A 20,709-nucleotide genomic window follows, 5' to 3' on the forward strand; every position below is an offset into this window, starting at 1 on the left:
ACAGGGGAGATGCATGCATGCAGGGGGGGGGCAAGGGGAGGCTTGCAGTGCGTGCGCACGGAGTGCTCGCACGTGCTTGCTGCGGGGGCGCCGGCGGCTGGAGCGCGGGGGCGCTGCGGGGGTGCGCGGTGCTGCGCGCGCCGGCACCGCTGTGGGCGGCCGGGCTGACGTGGGAGCACGCGGCGGCGGTGGCAGGCGGGTACGGGGGGGGCCCTGTGTGGGGTCTGTACAGCGGGCTCAAGTCCATCGCGGGCTGCCCCAGCCCCAGCCCCTGGGGGGGCGGCGGGGGGCGAGGGTATTGCTGCTGCGGGGAGCGTCCCGCCGCGGCTGAGGTAACCAGAGCGTCCGTGCGGGAGGGGACGGGGATATGGGGGGGGGGGCTGCGGCCGAGACCCCTCCGGCACCTTGCGCCCACAGCACTGCTGGCACCCAGCCCCCTGCCCATTATTGCTTCGTTAGTGGTGGCGGGGGGGCTGCGGGGCTCCCGCCGGGCGCCTCACTGCCGGCTGGTCTCCTGCTCCACCTTGATAGTGCCACGGGGGGGCTCGGGGGGAGGCGGGGGGCCCCGCTCTGCCAGCCCGTCCTCGAACTCTGTGGGGAGAGGAGGAGAGTTAGGGTACCGTAGAAAGGGGGGGACAGCTCCCTCCGTCCCCACACTGGCCGCCCCCCTCCCCCGAGTCCCCAGCCCCCTGACCCCCTCCCACAGCCCCCAGGGGCTCACCTGGGCCCGGGGGCTTCCCTGGCAGGCAGGGGCTGAGCCGCCCCACGCGCTCGTGCGAGACCAGGCGGGCCAGGCGCAGCCCCTCGTCCATCAGCGTCTGCTGGAGGATGTGGCGGCTCCAGAGCCCGTGTGGGGGGAGGCCGAGGGGCACGTCAGGGGCCACGCCGGGCGGCGGCGTCAGCCGGGGACAGGCTACCGCTGCTGCAAAGAGAGGGGCGAGGGTCAGCGCTGGGGGCTGCGGGGTTCCGGCCACCACCTGCCCCCCGGGTGCGCCAGTCGGAGCCCCCACTCACCCTGCAAGTGGCTGTCGAGGCTCTCCCCAGAGAGGCTGGCCGCATCCTCCTCCAGGCTGGCACGGTACGGGGCCGCGTGGGGCTCTGGCCCCACTGGAAGCTGCAGGGGCTCCGGGCGGCTCTGCTCGCCCACCTGCCGGGAACGTGCAGCTGAGCGCAGGGCACCGCAGCCGGGCCCTGTCCCTCTGTGGGGGGGGCTCCACAGTGCAACCAGCCCTCGCCCCTCGGCGCCTGCCCGAGCCGGCGCAGACAGCCCTGAGCACGCCGCGCGGTCACACCCACGCGTGGGCGATCACCTGCCCACGCTCGCAGGTGTGCACGCATGCACATGCACGCACACCCCCGTGCATGCGCGTACACGCCCCCCCCCACCCCCCCCCCGTGCCTGCACCCCACCCCATGGATGGGGGCGTACACCCCGGGCACGCACCCACCTCCTGCTTGAGCCGCTTGGCCACGGTGGCTCCGCTCTCCTCGGGCTGCGTCCTGCGCGGGAGGGAGGAGAAAGGGCTGCGTCAGGCGCGGGGGCGGCCGCACAGGGGCCCCGCGCCATGCATGCCCGCCCGGCCCCCTGCCACGCTCTGCGGGCAGCGCCAGCCATGACGGCGGGCGTAGGAGGCCGCCCGGGCAGGGCGGTGCCGCGGGACGGCGCAGAGCGGGGCCTCGGCGCAGATGGAGCCGGGGGGGGGGGGTGAAAGTGAGGAGTGACCCGAGAGCGAAGGGAAAGCGGCAGCACGGCCGCAGCAGCCAGCACGGCGCTGGCAGGGGCCTCTTGGGGGAAGGGTGCAAGGGACGAGGCACTCCCACGTTGACCCCCAGCTGGATCCCCATCCCCACCCCAAGTGCTGTGCATCCCAGCCGCCCCCTCCACCCCCAGCACCTCCGAGGTCAGGCAGAAACAGCCTGAGCAAGGGAAAGGGGAACTTGGGGCCACGTGGCTGCGGGGGCTGCACGCTCCCACCCCCGTCCGGAAGCACCGGTCGTGGTGCAGCTCCCACGAGAGCAGTCGGGGGCTGGGGAGGAAACCCCGTGTGTGGGCAGGGGGGTGACAGCTGCCCCCCTAAGCCCCCCTGAGGACACTGGGCTCACCTGGCCACCTTGAGTGAGGACAGGTAGGTGCTCTCTCGTGCGACCTGCCGCGAGAGCGAGAAGAGCTCGACGCGCCGCAACAGCAGCGAGTTGTCCCGCAGGCAGAACTGGGCAGCCGCCTCGTTGATGATCAGCTGGGGGCAGAGGCCCGGGCGTCAGCAGGAATGGAGCCGGCGGCGCCAGCAGGACCCTCAGCAAATGGCACCACAGGCTCCGGGCAGGCAGAGACCGCCTGGACAGGAGGGGACCTCGGCTTCCTGCACCCCTGCGTGGTGGAGCCCCCACCCCAGCCTCCTACCTGGGACACAGCCAGCCCCAGAGCCACCCCAGCCCCCTCCCCATGCACCGGGGCCAGAGTTCCCCTGGTGCATTTGAGCCTGGCCCCTCACCTCATGCAGGGTGAGCTGCTTGCCCTCACGGCGCCGGGCCTCGCCGCGACCATAGATCGCACTGTGCCGACGGATCTCCTCCTCCTTGTGCCGGTCTCCATCCTCCAGCTGGAAGATGTGCCCCACGGCTTTGGCCAGCTTCTTGTTGAGCTTCATGAGCGCCCGCAGCTCGGCGTCGCCGCCCCGGGGGCAGCTCTGCAGGAGCCGCTCCACGCTCTCCGCCACCGTCTGCACCAGCTCTGGCTCCAACGCCTCGGCGCCCACCGGCTGCTCGCCGCTGCTCCCGCCTGGGGAGAAGGGGGGGCCACCCGGCTCCTCGTCCCCGCCACCCTCCGACTCCGGGGTGCTTCTCCCTGGCCACGGTGGGGCCGCCGAGGGCGACAGCTTCTCCCCCGGCTCCGTGGGGCTGCGGGCCGGGGGTGTCCCTGTGCTGCTGCCCCCCTTGCCCGTGGCCTCGCTGGGGCTGGCGTGCCCGTTGCTGAGCGACTTGCGCCCGCCGGCCTCGGAGAGCTTGAAGAGGGGGATGCTGCTGACAGGCACGGCCGAGACGGGCTGGCTGAAGAGCCCCGGGTTGGAGGCCCACTCGCGCAGGGCCTTCTGGAGGCGGCGGACGTGCAGGGGCTTAGTGGCCATGCCCACCAGCGCCATGATCTCCAGGAACTCCTCCTCGCCCGCCTCGCAGAGCTGCTGCACGTCGTCCCCCCCTTGCTGGATGAAGGTCTCGTAGTAGCCCAGCAGGTTGGCGCGTTGCAGCACCCGGTACAGCTGCAGCTCCCCCAGCGTGCGGGGCATGGCCATGGCGAGCCTGTGGGACGGACAGCGTCACGCTGGGGCCAGGAGGGACAGACGGACACCCACGGTCCCCCAGGTCAAGCTCGCAGGAGAAGCGCACCCCTCACCCTTTGGCCCGGGTGCCTGGGGGTCCCCGGGATGGGGGCACACCCCAGAGGGAGGGGGTGCAGTGGGGCACTCCACAGACCCCACCAGGCCCCTCGGGCCAGGTCAGACCCCATGGCCACGGCTCCCCAGACACGACACAGACACGAGTGGGGCAGGGGCCAGGCCCGGGGGCACCCCCCCACCCTCATTTTCCCTCCCGGGGCCGTGCCCAGCATCCCACGGACCCCCCTCCTGCCGCCAGCAGCCCCCCCCAGGACACCCGTGTGGGTCAGGACACGTACCCGGGGCTGTCCCAGCCCTCCCCATCCCCAGACCCCAGCGCCCCCTCCGTCCTCTACCGCTCCCCAACCCCCCCGCTCGCTCCGACCCTCCCGGTGCCCCGAGCCCCCCCCCCCGCCCCTTGCCCCCAGCCCCCCCCCCCCCCCCCCCCGGTCGCTCACCGCGGGCTGGAGCCGGCTCTGGCCGCTACGCCCGTGCGTCCCGGGGAGAACCGCGGGGCATGGGCGGGGGCGCGGGGGCTCCGGGGGCCGCGCTCCGCTGCGGGCCGGGGATCCCGGGGGTGCCGGGAGCTCGGGGACCCGGGGAGGGGAGGGGGGGAGGCTCGGGGGTCCCGCGGCCGGGCCGTGCGCGCTCACTCCGCCGCGCCGCGCCGCTTCTGCGCGCCGCCCACACGGGCGGTACCGTGAAATAGCAGCGGCCCCGGCTGCGCCGCGGCGTGGGAGGCCCCGGGGGCGGATCCCGCGGCTGCCGCCCCCGCTGAGCGCTGCGAGGGCGGCCGCGGCGGGGGGGCCGCGGGAGGGAGCCGCGGAACCGGCAACGGCACCCCCCAGGGACCGGGGGGGTCACCGAGGGGACCGGCTGCCCCCAGGGCGCGCGGTGGCACCGGAGGTCCCGCACCCCACGGAGAGCAGCGCGGGGACCCCCGGTAGCTTCCCCGCCCGGGCCGCGGAGAGCCGGTGGCGGCGGAGCAGCGGGGAACCGGGGCCGGTGTCCCGGGCGGGCGCTGCTCGGGGCGGCCGGTGCTCGCGGGGCGCACCCCACACCCGGTGCCTGCCGCGCCCGGGGGACCCCCGCTGTGTCCGGAGGATGCGGGGGGTCCCCCCCTTCAGCCCCCCGGCCGGCGGTCCCTCAGGGCCGGCAGCAAGGGGGGGCTACGCTCGCAGCATCTCCGGTTCCTGCAGCAACCGGGCGCGCCCCGGGGATGCTCCGGGGCGCTGCTGCCCCGTCCCGGCAGCCCCGCACCCACCCCCACCGTGCCGGACCCGGCGCGGGGGGCTCGGCTCCCGGGGCAGCGGGAGGCGCCCGGTGCCGCCGGTAGGCTCCAGGGTGAGCACCCCCGCGGGTCAGCCGCGGCTCCGGGTCCCGTCCCGGGGGGGGAGATGGGGAGCGGAGGGAGATGGTTTTGGGGGACGGGGGGGGGGAGGGGAATCCTGCAGCCCCCCGCCGCCTGCACCCCGAGGGAGGGTCCCGGCCCCCCCGACCCCCCCAGCTCGGCGCTATTTATTTACAGCGCGGCTGGCGCCAGCCGCCCCCGCTGCCTCCTGCCCGGGGGGGGGCCCCGGGACCGGCGGGGGGCAGCGGGGGGCTCAGCGCCCCCTCCCGGGGGAGGCCCGTTCCGGACCCTCAGCCCCCCCCCCCCCCCCCCCCCCCAAACTCCCCCCGCCCCCGGGCTCGGGCGTCCGGTGCGGGGGGGGCCGTTCCCAGGCCCGCCGCTGCCCCCCGGCTGACGCACATCCTCCGCCCACGGCCCCGCCGCGTCCCGGCTTCGCCGCCCACGGCCTGGGGGGGGGCCCCGGAGCCCGCTCCCCGCCCCCGGCCCCCGCCGCCCCCTCCCCGGGGGGGGGGAGGGGGGAGGGGAACGGAGCCGAGCACCGGGCTCCCCCCTCCGTGGGTGGGGGGGTCCCGGCACCCCCTCGGGGGGACCGGTACCGATGCCCTCCGGTCCCGGGGGGGGGGCACCGAGGGGTCCCGGGGAGGCACCGCGGGGGGGTCCCAGGATGGGGGGGGCTGGGCAGGATGCCCCCCTCCCTCGGAGGCAGCCAGCGGTGGGGGGGCACCCGGGGGGCGGCGGGGGCCGGGCACGGAGGGGCCGGGGGGGATCCCGGGGGGTGCCGGGGGGGAGGCGCCGGAGTCGCCCCGAGAAAGCACCGGGACCCCCCCCGACCCAGCCAACGCGGCGCTGCCCCCTGATAGGCGGAGCCGCTTGTCAATCAAAGGAGAGGGGCGGGAGCGCGCGGCGAGTCCGGGCTGCGCGCTGATTGGCTGGAGCGAGTGTCCGTCAGGGCCGTTGCTAAGGCGGTGCTCGCGGTTAGGCGGGGCCCCGCCGGGCCGTTCTCGCTGAGCGGCGCTGGTGGTGGCGGCCTTAGCAACGGGAAGGCGGGGCTAAGCCTGCGTCCTGCCCAGGCAGCGCTGATAGGCTGAGAGCCCCGTCAGTCAGCCCCGCGGGAGGCGGGGGGCGGGCGAGGCCGCAGCGGCCTTCCTATAGGCCCGGACAGCTGTCAGTTAGCTGTGACGTCAGGCGAGGAGGGCGGGACGTAACGGCGGAAGCGGAAGCCGGTGGCGCGGCCCGGACATGGCGGGACGGACGAACGCGGCCCGGGCCCGGCTGCGGCTCCTGGCGGCGCTGCTGCTGCTGCTGCTGCCGTTGGGGGCGGCGGCGGCGGGGGCGGGGGGCGGCGGTACCGGGCGGGGGGCGGGGCCAGGAGGACGTGACCGGCGGGGGGCGGCCTTCGCAGGGCCCGGGGGCCTGGCCGGGGGGGGGCGCGGAGTCGGGGGGGGGGGCCCGGGGGACTCTGGGAGGGGGCAACGGGGGGTTCACGGGGGGTTCACGGCGTCCTGGGGGAGTCCCCGGGGGTCTTGAGGGGGCTGGGGCTGGGGCCCCGGGGGGCTGGGGCCCCGGGGGGCTGGGGGGGGCCCTGGGGGGGTCCCCGGGGGTCTGGGGGAGTCCGGAGGGGTCCGGGGTTGGGGCCCGGGGGTCTGGGGGGGGGCCTGGGGGGGTTCCCCGGGGATCCGGGGGTGTCCCTGGGGTCCGGGGGGAGTCTCCAGGTGGCTCTCAGGGGTTCTGGGGGGTCTTGGGGGGGTCTCTGGGGTTCCCCCGGGGGGGATGCGCACCCTGCGCTCTGGTGCGGGCGGGCGCTGATGCCCGGCGTTGGCTCCGTGCTGCTGAGCCCCCTTTGCTCTGCCCCTCGCCCTGAAGGCGCGCCGGAGACTGTGGTGGAGCTGCGCGAGGACCGTGCCTGCTATCAGGCTGCCTCTCACCGCTTCTGCTACACCAACACGCGCGCCCCGCAGTGGCACGACATCTGGACCAGGGTGCAGGTGAGGGGGTGGGGCAGGTCCTCACCCCGGCACGGCAGCGCCTGGCCCAGCCCCGGCAGTGCCCCTGTGCGCTTCCCCCCCGTGTGCAGATCCGCGTCAACAGCAGCCGGGGCATCCGGGTCACCCAGGTGGACAGCGAGGAGGAGCTGAGGGAGCTGGAGGAGTTCAGGGTGTGGAATTTCCTCTTCTCCTTCCTGAAGGAGAAGCTGAACAACACCAGCATCGACGTGGATCTCTATGGCAAAAAAACCTGCCTGAAGGTCGAGGTGCCGGAGGCCGGCACCACATACTGCGTCATGCTGTCCCGGCGTACGTCTGCTCTGCCGCAGGGCAGTGGGGCCAAGCGCTGGCACCACTAAGGGGCGGCGAGGACCGGGCACGGTCCTGGTGTGAGGGCCAGCAGGGCCGGTCCCCACAGCAAAGGGAAGCGGGGCTGCAGAGGAGGCCCGCCTTAGTCCCCCAGGGTGCAGAACGGGGGGCACAGAGTCGCACACATGGGGCGCTTGTCGGAGGCTTGCTCGGGCACCGCCTGTCCCCACTCGTTGTCAGTGTGTTGGGATGGAGCTCGCGCTGAGGGCGCCCTGCCGGGGTTTCTCCCAACCTGGGCTTCTTCTCTTCCCAGGGTTTGACCCTAAACTGTTCCTGGTGTTCTTCCTGGGCCTGTTGTTGTTCTTCTGCGGGGATGTGCTGAGCAGGTGAGTCCCCTCCTCTCCCCTGTGAGCCGGGGGCTGAGACGTGCTGGATTCGCAGAGCAGCTCTTTTCTGCGTGCTGCGGGAAGGCCGAGGATCCCCGCCTGCCTCCCTCCGCCTGCCCAGGGGACGCCAGGCCTGCTCCGGGGGCTCTGTGGGGCTCTGGGCCATTTCCCCACACCGTTCCCAGGATGCGCGGTGCCTTTCTCTTGGCACCAGGTGCTGGGGTGCGCAGAGCCCGGCTGCCCTTGCAGCCTGCAGGCTCCTGGGGGTCGCTCCTAGTGGGTGTTTGCGCACGGGCGTCCCGCAAGCTGTAAAACACTTCGTGCACGTGCGATCTCTGCAGGAGCCAGCTCTTCTATTACTCAGCCGGGATAAGCATTGGCTTGCTGGCCTCGCTGCTCATCGTCTTCTACGTCATGTCCAAGGTCATGCCCAAGGTGAGAGCGTGAGGCTGGCTGGGGGCGAGGTTGCTCGCAGCAGCCCTTTCTACACCCGCACGCCCGTTCTGGTGAGCGTGCGGGGTTTTGTGGCCTCGGGGTGTCGGGCTGTGGGTCCGGCTTTGCCTGGAGCAAGGCTCGGTAGTCGGGGGAGGCAGGCACGGGTGCCCTCTGCCAACAGCTCCTCTTGATTCTCCCGTCTCTTTTCCTAGAAAAGTCCTGTTTACTTACTTCTGGTAGGAGGCTGGTCCTTTTCCCTCTACCTGCTTCAGCTCATCTTCAAGAACCTACGGGAGATCTGCAAGTCCTACTGGCAGTACCTGCTGAGTAAGCGTGGGCCCCTCAGACCTGCCGGCTCTCCAGTTCTTGCAGCTCCTACCAGAGCCTCAGCTCGCTGCTGGGGAGCGCTGGGGCTTCCTGCCCCCCTCGTCGCTGCAGACATTGTGCTTGTGCTCCTGAGAGGCAAATCCCAGCGCTGGGGCAGTGCCCCAGCTCCCGATCCCTCTGCTCCCCTGCAGGTTACATGCTGCTCGTGGGCTTGGTGAGCTTCGGCGTGTGCTACCGGTACGGCCCGCTGGAGAACGAGCGCAGCATCAACCTGCTCTCCTGGACCCTGCAGCTCCTGGGCCTGCTGCTGATGTACTCGGGCATCCAGATCCGCCCCGTGGCCTTGGCCTTGGTGCTCGTAGCCGTCTGCGCCAAGCACCTGGACCACCCCGTGCAGTGGGCCTATGCTGTCTACAGGTGAGCGCTTGCACCCCAGCCTTTGCTTGGGCCAGGTGAGCTGCTGGGTGGAGCCCGTGCTGCAGAACTGGGGCATTTTTGGTGGTGTTTTGGGCTGGGGCGGGTACGCTGGGGGGCTGTGCCCCTCCCCTCCTCCCCGGGTTGGTGTGGGGCAGCGCCGCGCTCCTCGCGTGTGGGAGCCTCCCTTGGGAGTGAGGAGCCGCGAGCTCTGCTCCACCGCCGGCTCTTGGCCCAGCTCCCTGGGGTCTGGACCCGCGCTGGGCGCCCGGTCTGGGCTGGGAGGGCAGTAGCTGGTGCTGCGCTGCTGGCAGGAGAGCGCAGAGCGCCCGGCTGGGGCCGAGCCCCCCCCGCCTGCTGACCGAGGAGGAGTACCGCATCCAGGGCGAGGTGGAGACACGCAAGGCCCTCGAGGAGCTTCGAAGCTATTGCAGAAGCCCGGATTTCTCTGCCTGGACCGCAGTGTCCCGCATCCAGTCTCCCAAGAGGTAACGTCCCATGACAGTGTGGTCAGGAGACCTCCTCTGGGTGCTTCGGAAAGCCCCGAGTCACTCTGTGCTGCCACCTCTGGCTTCAGAGGCACAGAAGATCCCCGCCGTGTGGGAGCAGGGCGCCGTGTGGGAGCAGGGCGCCGTGTGGGAGCAGGGCGCCGTGTGGGAGCAGGGCGCCGTGTGGGAGCAGGGCGCCGTGTGGGAGCAGGGCGCCGTGTGGGAGCAGGGCGCCGTGTGGGAGCAGGGCGTGCGGCTTCAGCCCTGGCCCAGCCTGTGCTGTGGCTCTGCCCGTGGCGTTGCGTCCCAGAGCACTCAAACTCCTCACCCCCAGCTCCCTGCATGCCAGGACCTCGCAGGCCACGCGGACGTGATGGCACAGCCGCGTCTTGGTGGCTTCTTCCCAGGTTTGCTGACTTCGTGGGTGGCGCCTCTCACCTCACCTCCAGAGAGATTTCTTTCCATGAGCAGGAGTATGGCCTGGGTGGCAGCTTATTTGAGGAGCAGCTCTTTGAGGAGGAGGAGGAAGATGACTCCTTTGACACAGACCACAGGAGTTGCTCCCTGTCCTACAACCGCCTGGATGCTGATTGAGGTCAGCTACCCCGGACCCTGGAAGGCGAGAGGCAGAACTGCTGGAGTCACCCTGCTTCCCTGACACCTGCGGTGCCCAAAGCCGTGTTTACAGGGGACAGCTGGTGTCGTCTGTGCCCATCGCCTCTGATCCCACCCCAAGCGGGGCTCCTGTGAGCCCTGCAGCAGAGCCGGGCTGGAAGGAGGACACGGGGAGCTGGCGCCCTCGTTTTCCCCAGGCAGTTCCAGCCAGGCTGAGGCACCAAACGTCATCGCAGCTCTCGTTGGCAGAGGGTTGCAGGGGCTGGTCCTTGACCATGAGGTCTGTGTTGCTGCCGCAATGTAGGACACTGGTCTGGAGTTGAGCTGGACTGGAGCCACCCTGGCTTTTGGGGTGTGTGCTTGCGTGCCTCCTGCTGCACACCTCGGAGGGGCAGGGACCTCCTTCCCAGGCCTTGGCGCTGAGCTGCCTCCTGTGTGTGCTGAGCACCATGCCCCTGCACTGTGGCTGGCGGGGGGGAGCCCCTCTCCCCCCACCTCGCTCTGCCAGGGCGTCTCCACCTTTCAGGGTGGGGATGGAACAAAAGGTCCACCTCGCGTGCAGATGCCTGCAGGAGACATGTTCATAAAGGAACTTTGGACCCATCCTGCCGGTACCTGCGTGCTCAGCACCTGCGTGCTCAGCACCTGCCTGCTGCGAGGCTGCAGTGTGGGGCGAGCACACCGGGGGCAGCTGCTCCTCCTCCTCCTCGTGCTTACCAAAGGTGCCCGAGGGCTGCAGCTGCTGAGGCTGCGCCTCTGACTTGGCGTAATCCCCTGCAGCTACCAAAAATCCCCCAGCGCTTCCCAGGCAGAGCCCCAGCTCCGTGGACGGGGGGCTCCATGTGCGTGTCAGAGCTGGGTGTGAGGCCCCGTGCCCCGCGGGTCGCCCCCAGCACCCCTCGCGGGTGCTGGCTCAGCCTCCCCTTCTCCCAGTGCGGACGTGCGCCCTGCCCAGCGGGGTGCTGGTGCTTCCGTGCCCTTTCCTCCTGGTGCCAGCCGGCACCGGGCGCCCGCGTGCTCCCGCAGCAGCACCTGGGAGTGCACCCACAAAGTGCCTGCGCCGGGGGGGTGCCGGAGCTGTTGCACTGCTGCTTTCAGCCCCGTCCCCACCACGCTCCTCTTGCGGCCAGCGCAGGGCAGGAGGCCTGGCAAAGAAGCCTGGATGAAGCAGAGGTCTGGGGGGGGGGGGGGGGGGGGGGGGGGGGGGACGCCCAAATCTATGCAACTTCTTGTGGGAGTGTGGCCGTGGGGTTCGACAAGCCCCGTGGTTGGTGATAACATCGGACTCAACGATGAGGCCAGGAGGAACGTAAGGTGTATAGGAGGAACAAAGAAGGGTGATTCAGGAGACGCCTTGCCGTTAAGGCATGGAAGTTGCTGGGTGTTTGCTGTTGTCAGGCAAAGTTGTTGACCAATGAATAATTAGTGAAAAAGTACTGCTGTAGAGCGAATGGTGTGAGAAGGGAGCCTGTCCTCAATAAGGGGAAGCCGAAGTTATGTCATTAATAACGTAGTAGCAGTTACTGATCCTAAAAGAGCCCTGGTATCCGAGTGGTCTTTACGCCACAACTTCTTTGCAATAAAACTGCCCTCCGGTAGCCTCACTGCCCTGGGCTGCTCCCCTACCCCTACCTTGCCGTGCTGCTGCCCCTGCTTATGCTTTTGATTTATTTCTGGCCTAGGTTTGCTCTGCTCCAGCACTGAGCTTTACCCCCGCGTGAGCAGCCTCTGCTGATGCCTCCCTCTGTCTCCTTGGTGTGCTTAATGCAGGTTGGCGACCGAGTATATTTTTTTAATAAAGGTATGTTTTCTAGTTAACGAGCCTCCTTTATTATCTCCCAGCACCCCTCCTCTGCCCTGGCCCCTCCGCCCACGGGAGCTGGCTTGGCCCAGGACATCGCCCAGTGCCTGGGGACGAGGAGTGGGGAGCGGAGGCAGCACCCCTCCACTGCTGGCTCCATCCGGGTGCCTTCACCGCAGGAAAGGCCGGGTTCCTGCCAGCTCCGTACCTTGCCCCGGTTTCCCGGAGCCCCGGGAGGAAGCTCCCTTTGTTTGCCTGACCACAATTAAATTTCTCTCCTTGTTCCTGCTGGAGGGGAGCTGGGGGAGCACAGCAGCGGGCTGGGACCCTGCGAGGGGGGCCCGGCGGCTTTGGCGTGCTGCGTGCCTCAGTTTCCCTGCCCTCGGCCGGGCTCCGTGCCCGGGGGGAGGGCCCTGGGCCCCCGCCCCCCCCGTGGGCCGGCCGGGGCCAAGCCCCAGCACCGGGATCTGGAGCAGCCCCGGCTCGGCAGCTCCAGCAGCCGGTGCCCTGCCAGCGGGAGGTGAGTCCCCGACCCCTTTGCAGCCGCTGGGGATGGGGCTGGGGGGGCAGCACCCCGGCCACCACCCCACGTCTCGGGGGGCTTCACGTCCCCAGGGACGCCCGGCACGGGGGGGAAGCCCCGGGACCCGGCATCGCGGGGCTGCCCCGGGGCTGCGGGAGGGGGTCTGTGTGTATGTGTGTGGGGGGGGGGGGTTGGTCCGAATCCCCCCTCAACAAGCCCGGTTCTCGCCCCGGGGGTCCCGCAGCCAGCAGCGCGGGGGGGTCCGTGCCCAGCGCCCAGTCCGGGGGGAGGCTGCGGAGCCTCGTCCCGACCGCTCCCGTCCTCCCGGGAGGCTGCTCCCGGCGGGGGGGACTCCATTGCCCCCTTCGCCCCTTCCCCACCTCGCCGCCGGTGAACTTTCCCCGGGCCCCGGCAGCGGGGCTGGGTTTACAGCCCTGGAAAGGGAAAGGTAAAGCGGGGCTGAAGGTCGCCGGGGTGCGGAGCCTGGGGCTGGGTGGAGCGGGGTCAGAAGAGCCCCGGGGTGCAGAGCGCCCCCAGCCCGGCCCCTGCCTGCCCGCCCGCCCCCGGCTCCCCCCTGCCAGGAAAGAGGAAGCGGAGGCTGAATTCATCCCTGCCACAAGAATAGGACCCAGGTGTCCCGGCTTCCTGGCCAGGCTCCTCGCTTCCCCTGCACCAGTGGGTAGGAGCCGGGCATCCTGCGACCCCCCCAGAACTTCCCCAACCCCACAAAGGAGCACCTGGTGCTGGGGCTGCTGAGATCCGGAGGCGTTTTGGGGAAGGGTCCGCAGCCCCCACCTGCTCTGCCCCAGGTGCCCCGGAGCTGCCCGGCCATGGAAGCCGCCGCCACGCTGCTGGACGCTGAGGCCGTCGGGGACCTGGTGCTGCTGGACCCGCTCACCGAGGAGTCGCTGCTCCGCACCCTGCAGGAGCGCTTCCGCCGCAGTGACATCTACGTGGGCGTTGGGACGGGGACACGGGGGCTGGGTTGTGGGCCGGGGGGCTGCACGGGGCTGCACTGGGTTGGGAGGGGAGCGCCGGGATCCTGGCCGGGTCCTCCCGGCCGTGCATGCACACGCGCTGTCCCGCTTGCCCGCAGACGTACATCGGGGATGTGGTGATCTCGGTGAACCCCTACCGGCCCCTGCCCATCTACACCCCTGAGAAGGTGCAGGAGTACCACAACTGCAACTTCTTTGCCGTGAAGCCCCACATGTGAGCACCAGGCACCCTCCTCAGTCCCGCTAAGGGCTTCGCCCACATGGGGGTCCCAAGGCTTCAGGGGCTGGGGGAGTCGACTCGGGGTGTCCCTACAGCCAGAGCCAGGGCTCTCGGCACTCCCCTGAAGGCCCCTGGGTCCCCTCCAGCCCCCTTCTGACCCCTGCTTGCCCCCAGCTACGCCATCGCGGACGATGCCTACCGCTCCCTGCGGGACCGGGACCGGGACCAGTGTATCCTCATCACCGGTGAAAGCGGCGCCGGCAAGACAGGTAGAGGCTGGGCCCCCAGCGGGGCCTTGCGGGGCTGCGAGGGGGCAGTGGGACAGGCGAGCACGGCCCTGGTGCCGACGGCCCCTCGCCTGCAGAGGCCAGCAAGCTGGTGATGTCCTACGTGGCGGCCGTGTGCAGCAAAGGGGAGGAGGTGGACAAGGTGAAGGAGCAGCTCCTGCAGTCCAACCCCGTGCTGGAGGGTAAGCGCCTCGCACCCTGCGCCCATCCTGGGGCTCAGCTCAGCCTCCCCAGCCCCCCCCGACCACTACTGCATTACCCCATCCTCCTCCCGCAGCCTTCGGAAATGCCAAAACCATCCGCAATGACAACTCCTCCCGCTTTGTGAGTGACCTGGCAGGGGGTGGCGGGGAGCGGGGCTGGGGGCACGGGAGCGGGGCTGCCGCTCCCTGCTGGGTCCCTGGCCTTGATCCCAGCCCCGTCCCTCAGGGCAAGTACATGGACGTGGAGTTCGACTTCAAGGGCGAGCCCCTGGGAGGGGTCATCAGCAACTGTGAGTATTGACTGACTGCCCCCCCCCGCCCACCGGCGTCCTGGCCCTGTGCCACGGTGACGCTCACCCCTCCCTGCAGACCTGCTGGAGAAATCCCGCATCGTCCGGCACACCAAGGGCGAGAGGAACTTCCACATCTTCTACCAGCTCCTGGCCGGCGGCTCGGCGCAGCTGCTCCGTAGGTCTGGGCCCCCAGCACGGGGGGCTCGGGGGGGGGGGGAGGGCAGGGGCTTGGGGGGGCTGTGGCTGAGCCCCCTCTGCCCCCCCAGAGCAGCTGAAGCTCCGTCAGGGCTCCCAGCACTACGGCTACCTGAACCGGGAGAGCTCCAACCTGCCTGGCATGGACGACGCAGCCAACTTCCGTGCCATGCAGGTACCATCGGGGGAGCGTGGGGGCCGGGAAACTGTGACACCCCCCCTCCCCAAATGCCCTGGGGCCCTCCCCATCCCCTGAGCTGCCCGTACCCATGCCCGTGCCCAGGACGCCATGGCGGTCATCGGCTTCTCGCCCGCCGAGGTGACGGCGCTGCTGGAAGTGACGGCCGTGGTGCTCAAGCTGGGCAACGTGGAGCTGAGCAGCTGCTACCAGGCCAGCGGGATGGAGGCCTGCAGCATCGCCGAGCCACGGGGTAGGGCCTGGGGTGGGTGGGGTGGGACAGGACGGGACACGATGGGATGGGATGGAATGGGACGGGACGGGACAGGACGGGACAGGCCCCCCCACTCAGCCCCAGCCCCGCACAGAGCTGCACGAGATCTGCGAGCTGATCAAGCTGGACCCCGGCACGCTGGAGCAGGCGCTGTGCTCCCGCACCGTGAAGGCACGGGATGAGACTGTGCTCACCGCCCTCAGTGTCTCCCAGGTGAGCGGCACCTCTCCCCATGCCCCATCACCCCCCCGCTGTGGGCTCATGCCCCAGGAGCCGCCCGGGATCTGCTGCGAGCCCTGCTCCCCTCACCCCAGGGCTACTACTGCCGGGACGCGCTGGCCAAGAACATCTACAGCCGCCTCTTCGACTGGCTGGTGAACCGCATCAACACCAGCATCCAGGTGAGCGCTGGGAACCAGCCCCCCTCGGGCCCCCGTCCCCTGCCCAGCCAGGGCTGGGACGTGGCTCAGCACCCCACCGTCTCCCAGGTGAAGCCGGGCAAGCAGAGGAAGGTGATGGGTGTCCTGGACATCTACGGCTTCGAGATCTTCCAGGTGAGCAGCAGGACCCACCTGGGCCCCTCCAGCTGCTGGGGGGGCGTAGGGTAGGGCTGGGGGCTCCAGCATGGACCTGTGACTCGGGGCCCTTCTCTCGCAGGACAACGGCTTTGAGCAGTTCATCATCAACTACTGCAATGAGAAGCTGCAGCAGATCTTCATCCTGATGACCCTGAAGGAGGAGCAGGAGGAATACGTCCGAGAGGTACCCCTAGCTCATGCCACTCGGGCTGGCTGTGGCCCTGAGGAGCCTCGGTGGGACAGGGATGGGGAAGTGCCGTAGACGGCTCTGCAGCACGTCCCTTCCTCGCCCTGCTCCCTGCCGGGAGAGGATTCAATAGCAGGAAGGCAGGGAGGGATTCGGGATCCCTGTCCCCACAACTGGACATCCGGTTCCTGCCCCACATCAGTTGGGGGTGCCTGTGGGGCAGGATCCACGCAGTGCGTGTCCAGGGGTCCGCATGTCTGACCCCCATCTGCTCCCAGGGCATCCAGTGGACGCCGGTGGAGTTTTTTGACAACGGCATTATCTGTGACCTGATCGAGAATGTGAGTTGCCTCCCACCAACATGCGGGGGGTCCGGGTCGGGGTCCCAGCTCCCCTCCCTTGTACCCTGTGCAAGCCGGGGCTGAGCCTGGAGTGGACCCGGGCCGGGGTGGTTCGATGGAGCCCCTGGTCTGTGCTGGCAGTGTTTTGGGGCGCTGGGTGCAGCGTGGGCTGGGGCTGACGCTGTCCACCGCGGCACAGAGCAAGTGCGGGATCCTGGCCATGCTGGATGAGGAGTGCCTGCGGCCCGGCGTGGTGAACGAGGACACCTTCGTCACCAAGCTGAACCAGCTCTTCGCCACCCACAAGCACTACGAGAGCAAGGAGACGCAGAATGCCAAGCACGTCACGGACCTCAGCCTGCCGCAGCGCTGCTTCCGCATCCACCACTACGCCGGCAAGGTCCGCAGCACCCACGGGCACCCGTGGCCCTGTCCCTGGGTGCAGCCAGGGCGCCCAGGTCCTCTTCCCAGCTTTGCACAGGAGATGCCTGCAGGGCTGGGCTGGGGCAGGGGCTGCGGTGCCTTCCTCTGTTGCCTACTCTCTCCTGCCTGCGCATTCCCCTGTCCACAGGGGTGGTGGGACCCCAGGTAATGACCCTGCTCCCACACCCAGGTGACCTACAACGTGACGGGCTTCATCGAGAAGAACAACGACCTGCTCTTCCGTGACCTGTCGCAGGCCATGTGGGCTGCTCAGCACACGCTGCTGCGCTCCCTCTTCCCCGAGGGCGACCCCCAGAAAGTCTCCCTCAAGCTGCCCCCCACTGCCGGCTCCCAGTTCAAGACCTCGGTGGCGACGCTGATGAAGAACCTCTACTCCAAGAACCCCAACTACATCAGGTACCGGCCCTGGGGGGACCCCGCACACCAGGCACGTGGCGGGAGCCCCCCTGTGCCCACCACCACCCTCCTCCAGGTGCATCAAGCCCAACGACACCAAAACGGCGATGCTCTTCACGCCGGAGCTGGTGCTGGCACAGATCCGCTACCTGGGGCTGATGGAGAACGTGCGGGTGCGGCGGGCGGGCTACGCCTTCCGCCAGCTCTACAGCCCCTTCCTGCAGCGCTACAAGATGCTGGGCACCAAGACCTGGCCCCACTGGGCGGGCAGCGACAGGTATGGGGGGCATCGGACCAGGGGAGCATCCCACAGCCCCACGGCTGTGGGGTGGAGGGGTCTGAGCAGCCTTGTGCCCCTGTTGTGCAGGGAGGGGACTGAGGTGCTGCTGTCGGAGCTGAAGTTCCCCCCCGAGGAGCTGGCTTACGGCTACACCAAGATCTTCATCCGCTCGCCACGCACCGTGAGTCCAGGCAGGGGGGACCCAGCGCAGGGCAGGGTCTGATGCAGGGTGGGGACCTGCCCCACAGACCTCGAGCCCTGCTGTGAGCCCCGAGCGCATCGAGGGGGCTCCTGGGCGATGTTGCAGCCCCCAGGGGCTCCCCACAGCTCGCCCTCACTCTCTGCAGCTCTTTGACCTGGAGAAGCGGCGCCAGGAGCGCATAGGCGAGCTCGCCACCCTCATCCAGAAGACGTTTCGGGGCTGGCGGTGCCGGACCCAGTATCAGCTGATGCGCAAGAGTCAGATCATCATCTCTGCCTGGTTCCGGGGCCATGCGGTGAGGAGGGGATAGGCAGAGGTCCTGGCTGCACTGCACCCTCCCCCTCTTCATCCCAAGAAGGAGTGATGTGGCAGGGGGGAGCGCTCTGCACCCCCAGGAGCCAGCCTGGAAAGCGAAGCCCAGGCTGGGCACTGGGGGAGGGTCCCCAGGTGAGAGCCCCCCTGCTCACCCCACTGCCCCCACACTCCCCCCTGCAGCAAAAGAACAGGTACAAGCAGATGAAGCGGTCGGCGCTGCTCCTCCAGGCATACGCGCGGGGCTGGAAGGTGAGGGCTGGGCACCCTGCGGGCACTTGGGGCTGTGCTCCAGGGCCGGTGGCTCTCCCAGCATGGGCAGGAGGCATGCGGTGGGGGGTGTGGGGGGCTCTGCGGCTCTGCCATGCCCTGGGGAACCGGGCTCATCCCATCTCTCTCCATCTCTCCTTCCTCCTCTCCTGCCTTTCTCTCCCTCTCGCTCCCTATGTGTGTTGGTGTTTCTCGCTCCACCTCTGGGCTCCTTTGGGCTCTGACTCTCCCGCTGCAGTCTCGCAGGCTCCTCCGGGAGCTGAAGGTCCAGCGCCACCGCCACCTGGCCGCCAGCACCATTTCTGCTTACTGGAAAGGGTACAAGGTAACGGGGCCAGCCCCGCCGTGGGGCCATGTGCCTGTGAGCTGCTCTGTCCTGCTGTCCATCCGCTGCACCCAGGGCTGTCTGTCTGTCTGCCCTGGCCCACCCTGTCGGGCTGGGGCGGCTGTCCTGTCCGTGCAGGGCCAAAATGGGGGGCGGAGAGGGTGGGGGGGCATGCAGACTCATCCCAAAGGGACCCGTGGGATGGGGGGGATGTGGTGGTGAGGTCCCAGTGCCCGTGCTGACGGCCGCCTCCCCACAGGTCCGCAGGATGTACCGGCGATATTTCCGCTCCGGCGCCAGCACGCGCCTGGCCAACTTCATCTACCGGCGGCTGGTGAGCGGGACAGGGGGAGAGGGGGCTCAGTGCCTTCCTGCCCCCCCAGCGGTGGGGCTGGGCCTGGGGACCTCCCGACCCACTGCCGTTCCCCCTCCCCAGGTGCAGAAGTTTCTCGTGGGGCTGCAGAAGAACCTCCCGCCGATGTCGGTGCAGGACCGGACCTGGCCCCCAGCACCCTACAAGTTCCTGGCGGGCGCGAACCAGGAGCTGAAGAACATCTTCTACCACTGGAAGGTGGGGGCACTGGGGACGGGGGGGTTGCGTGGTCCTCGTGTCCCTCCGTGCCAGCGGCGCTGCATGTCCCCATCCCTTGGCAGTGCAAGAAGTACCGGGACCAGCTGACACCACAGCGGAAAGCCCTGCTGCAGGCCAAGCTCTGCGCCAGCGAGCTCTTCAAGGACAAGAAGACGCTCTACAGCAAGAGGTGCCGCCTTGCCGGGGGGCTCGGGGCTGGGGAGGGGGGCGTGGGGATGGCACCGGCTAATGGCCCCTGTCCCCAGCCTGCAGCAGCCCTTCCAGGGCGAGTACTTGGGGCTGACGCAGAACCCCAAGTACCAGAAGCTCCACGCCGTGGCCAGGACAAGCTGGTGATGGCTGAAACCGTGATGAAGGTGAACAGAGCCAACGGCAAGGTGAGCCCCGTCCCCGTCCCCGCCAAGCTGGGGGGGCTGTGGTGCCGCACTCACCACCACCACCCGCAGACGGTGCCGCGCCTGCTGCTGCTGACCACCGAGCACCTGGTCCTGGCCGACCCCAAGGCCGCCCAGCCCAAGACCGTGCTCAGCCTGAGCGACATCCGCGGCGTCTCCGTCACCCCGCTTCTCCGACGGCTTGCTGGCCCTGCACCTCAAGGAGGTACCGCGCTGCTGGGGGGCCAGGGGGGGCAGGGGGGAGTCCCGGCAGCACTGACCACCCCCCCCCTCGCCCCGCAGACCTCCACGGCGGGGATCAAGGGCGACCTCCTGCTCGTCAGCAGCCACCTCATCGAGCTCATCACGCGCCTGCACCAGACCCTGATGGCTGCCACCTCCCAGGCCCTGGCCCTGCACATCACAGACCAGTATGGGCGGGGCCGGGGTGGGGCCGGCAGGGGCGTGGCTTGCAGGGGTGGAGCAGGGTGGGTGGGGCGGGGTGGGTGGAGCTTGGGTGGGTGGGGTGGGGTGGGTGGGGCTTGGGTGGGTGGGGCTTGGGTGGGCAGGGTGCAATGGGTGGGGCTTTCAGGGGTGGGGCTCTGGGTGGGGCAGGATTGGAGGCAGCTGATTGGGCAAGAGGGGAGGGGCGGGGCAGGGTGTGTACCCCCTGAGCCCTGCCCCCTCGCCCCCCCCCAGGTTCTCCACCCGCTTCCAGAAGGGCGACATGGCCATCACTGTGGTGGAGTCGGCCAAGGGCAGCAACGACGTCCCCGTCTGCAAGAAGCGGGGCAGCCACAAGATGGAGGTCCTGGTCCACTGAGAGCCCCCCCCTGCCCACCAGGCACCCCCCCACACACACACCTCGCCCTGCCCCACTGGGCCCAGCAGCAGAACTACCGCAACCCCATTAAATGTTTTTTTTGGTGTCTGCATGCAGGTGGTGTCGTGGGGACGTGGCCCTGTTTGCGGCACGGGAGCACTGGGGGGACCCAGGCATGGGAGCCCCAGGATGTGGCAGCGCGGTGCTGGGGGGAGGGGGGCACAGCCCAGCCCAGGGACGGAGCCCCCCCAGCCCAGCGCCTTTCCTGCCGCCTGATTGCGGCGAGCGCTCGGCTCGGCGGTGATTGGAAAGGCCCCAAATTGTGGCCACTTTTCCCATTAAGTGGGAAAGCGGCTCGCTCAGCTGCAGGCGCAATTTCTGGCCGGCTGCAGGCAGCTGGCGCGTGAGGTCCCTGCCGCCTGCGCTGACCACCCCCATCTCCCACCCCCCCTGCGGTCAGCCCGCCCCGCTGCAGGACCCCCCTGTTGCACCCCCCCCGTCAGTGCAGAGCCCCCCTTGCTCCCACACTGGAGCCACCTTCGGGGACTGAGACCACGGCCAGGGCAGTGCAGGGGGACACCAAGGAGCCACTGCACGTCCCTGCTGCAGCCCTGTGCCTGCAGGGTCCCTGTGCAGCTCCGTGCCCCCCCCTTCCCCTCACTGCCTTTTCTCTCCTGCACGCGTCAAAGCTCCAGGAGAGGGATTTTTTTTCCTGTCCCACACGTCACCTGCGTTAACTTCGAGAGCTGACAACTCCCTGTCACGGCGGCAGCAGCAGCAGCAGCTCCCCGGTGGGCCTGGAGCGAGCGGTACGCTTTGCTGTGCACGGGCTGCATGTGCGGGCACGTGTGCCGGGGCACTTGGGCAGTGCGTGCACATGTGGGGGGCACGTGTGTGCACGGGGGGTGCCTCCGAGGGCTTGCCATGCT

General features: G+C 69.8%; 3 protein-coding genes across 7 annotated transcripts; 2 read left to right on the plus strand and 1 right to left on the minus strand.

The window, feature by feature from the left end:
- Positions 1-16: 16 nt before the first annotated feature.
- On the minus strand, positions 17-4,025 carry NAB2 (NGFI-A binding protein 2). Of its 2 annotated transcripts, none has more exons than XM_040539535.1 (7): positions 3,833-4,025; positions 2,493-3,297; positions 2,104-2,237; positions 1,449-1,500; positions 1,015-1,147; positions 722-919; positions 17-591 (listed from the first exon to the last, which is right to left on the minus strand). In XM_040539535.1, exons 2-7 carry the CDS (start codon positions 3,288-3,290, stop codon positions 497-499), a joined length of 1,410 nt encoding a protein of 469 aa, XP_040395469.1. In that variant the 5' UTR covers positions 3,291-3,297; positions 3,833-4,025; the 3' UTR covers positions 17-496. The 2 variants fall into 2 exon arrangements, with proteins under 2 accessions (XP_040395469.1, XP_040395468.1); XM_040539534.1 differs by having other exon boundaries at positions 20-591; positions 722-922; positions 3,833-4,021.
- Positions 4,026-5,560: 1,535 nt separating this feature from the next.
- Positions 5,561-11,502, plus strand: NEMP1 (nuclear envelope integral membrane protein 1). Of its 4 annotated transcripts, none has more exons than XM_040539539.1 (9): positions 5,561-6,070; positions 6,589-6,710; positions 6,800-7,019; positions 7,333-7,405; positions 7,747-7,840; positions 8,053-8,167; positions 8,359-8,584; positions 8,966-9,069; positions 9,541-10,287. In XM_040539539.1, the coding sequence occupies exons 1-9, from the start codon at positions 5,965-5,967 to the stop codon at positions 9,567-9,569; spliced, it is 1,089 nt and encodes a 362-aa protein (XP_040395473.1). In that variant the 5' UTR covers positions 5,561-5,964; the 3' UTR covers positions 9,570-10,287. The 4 variants fall into 4 exon arrangements, with proteins under 4 accessions (XP_040395473.1, XP_040395472.1, XP_040395471.1 ...); XM_040539538.1 differs by having other exon boundaries at positions 5,565-6,070; positions 9,477-11,502; XM_040539537.1 differs by having other exon boundaries at positions 5,568-6,070; positions 8,896-9,069; positions 9,541-11,502.
- Positions 11,503-11,804: 302 nt separating this feature from the next.
- Positions 11,805-19,892, plus strand: MYO1A (myosin IA). Its single transcript, XM_040539459.1, is given in 31 exon segments — positions 11,805-12,005; positions 12,818-12,961; positions 13,105-13,220; positions 13,401-13,495; positions 13,591-13,695; positions 13,791-13,837; positions 13,943-14,006; positions 14,086-14,184; positions 14,276-14,379; positions 14,488-14,635; positions 14,751-14,869; positions 14,971-15,057; positions 15,145-15,210; positions 15,314-15,418; positions 15,700-15,762; positions 15,962-16,162; positions 16,376-16,602; positions 16,679-16,879; positions 16,970-17,063; positions 17,230-17,379; positions 17,580-17,648; positions 17,905-17,991; positions 18,251-18,325; positions 18,428-18,562; positions 18,646-18,752; positions 18,829-18,899; positions 18,902-18,960; positions 19,030-19,149; positions 19,151-19,183; positions 19,261-19,388; positions 19,657-19,892. Coding segments are annotated over 30 exon segments (3,222 nt in total). The 5' UTR covers positions 11,805-12,005; positions 12,818-12,838; the 3' UTR covers positions 19,781-19,892.
- The last annotated feature ends 817 nt before the right edge of the window (positions 19,893-20,709 follow it).

This window comes from Cygnus olor, chromosome 29 (assembly GCF_009769625.2).
Source record: "Cygnus olor isolate bCygOlo1 chromosome 29, bCygOlo1.pri.v2, whole genome shotgun sequence".
In the NCBI taxonomy this organism is placed as follows: Eukaryota; Metazoa; Chordata; class Aves; order Anseriformes; family Anatidae; genus Cygnus; species Cygnus olor.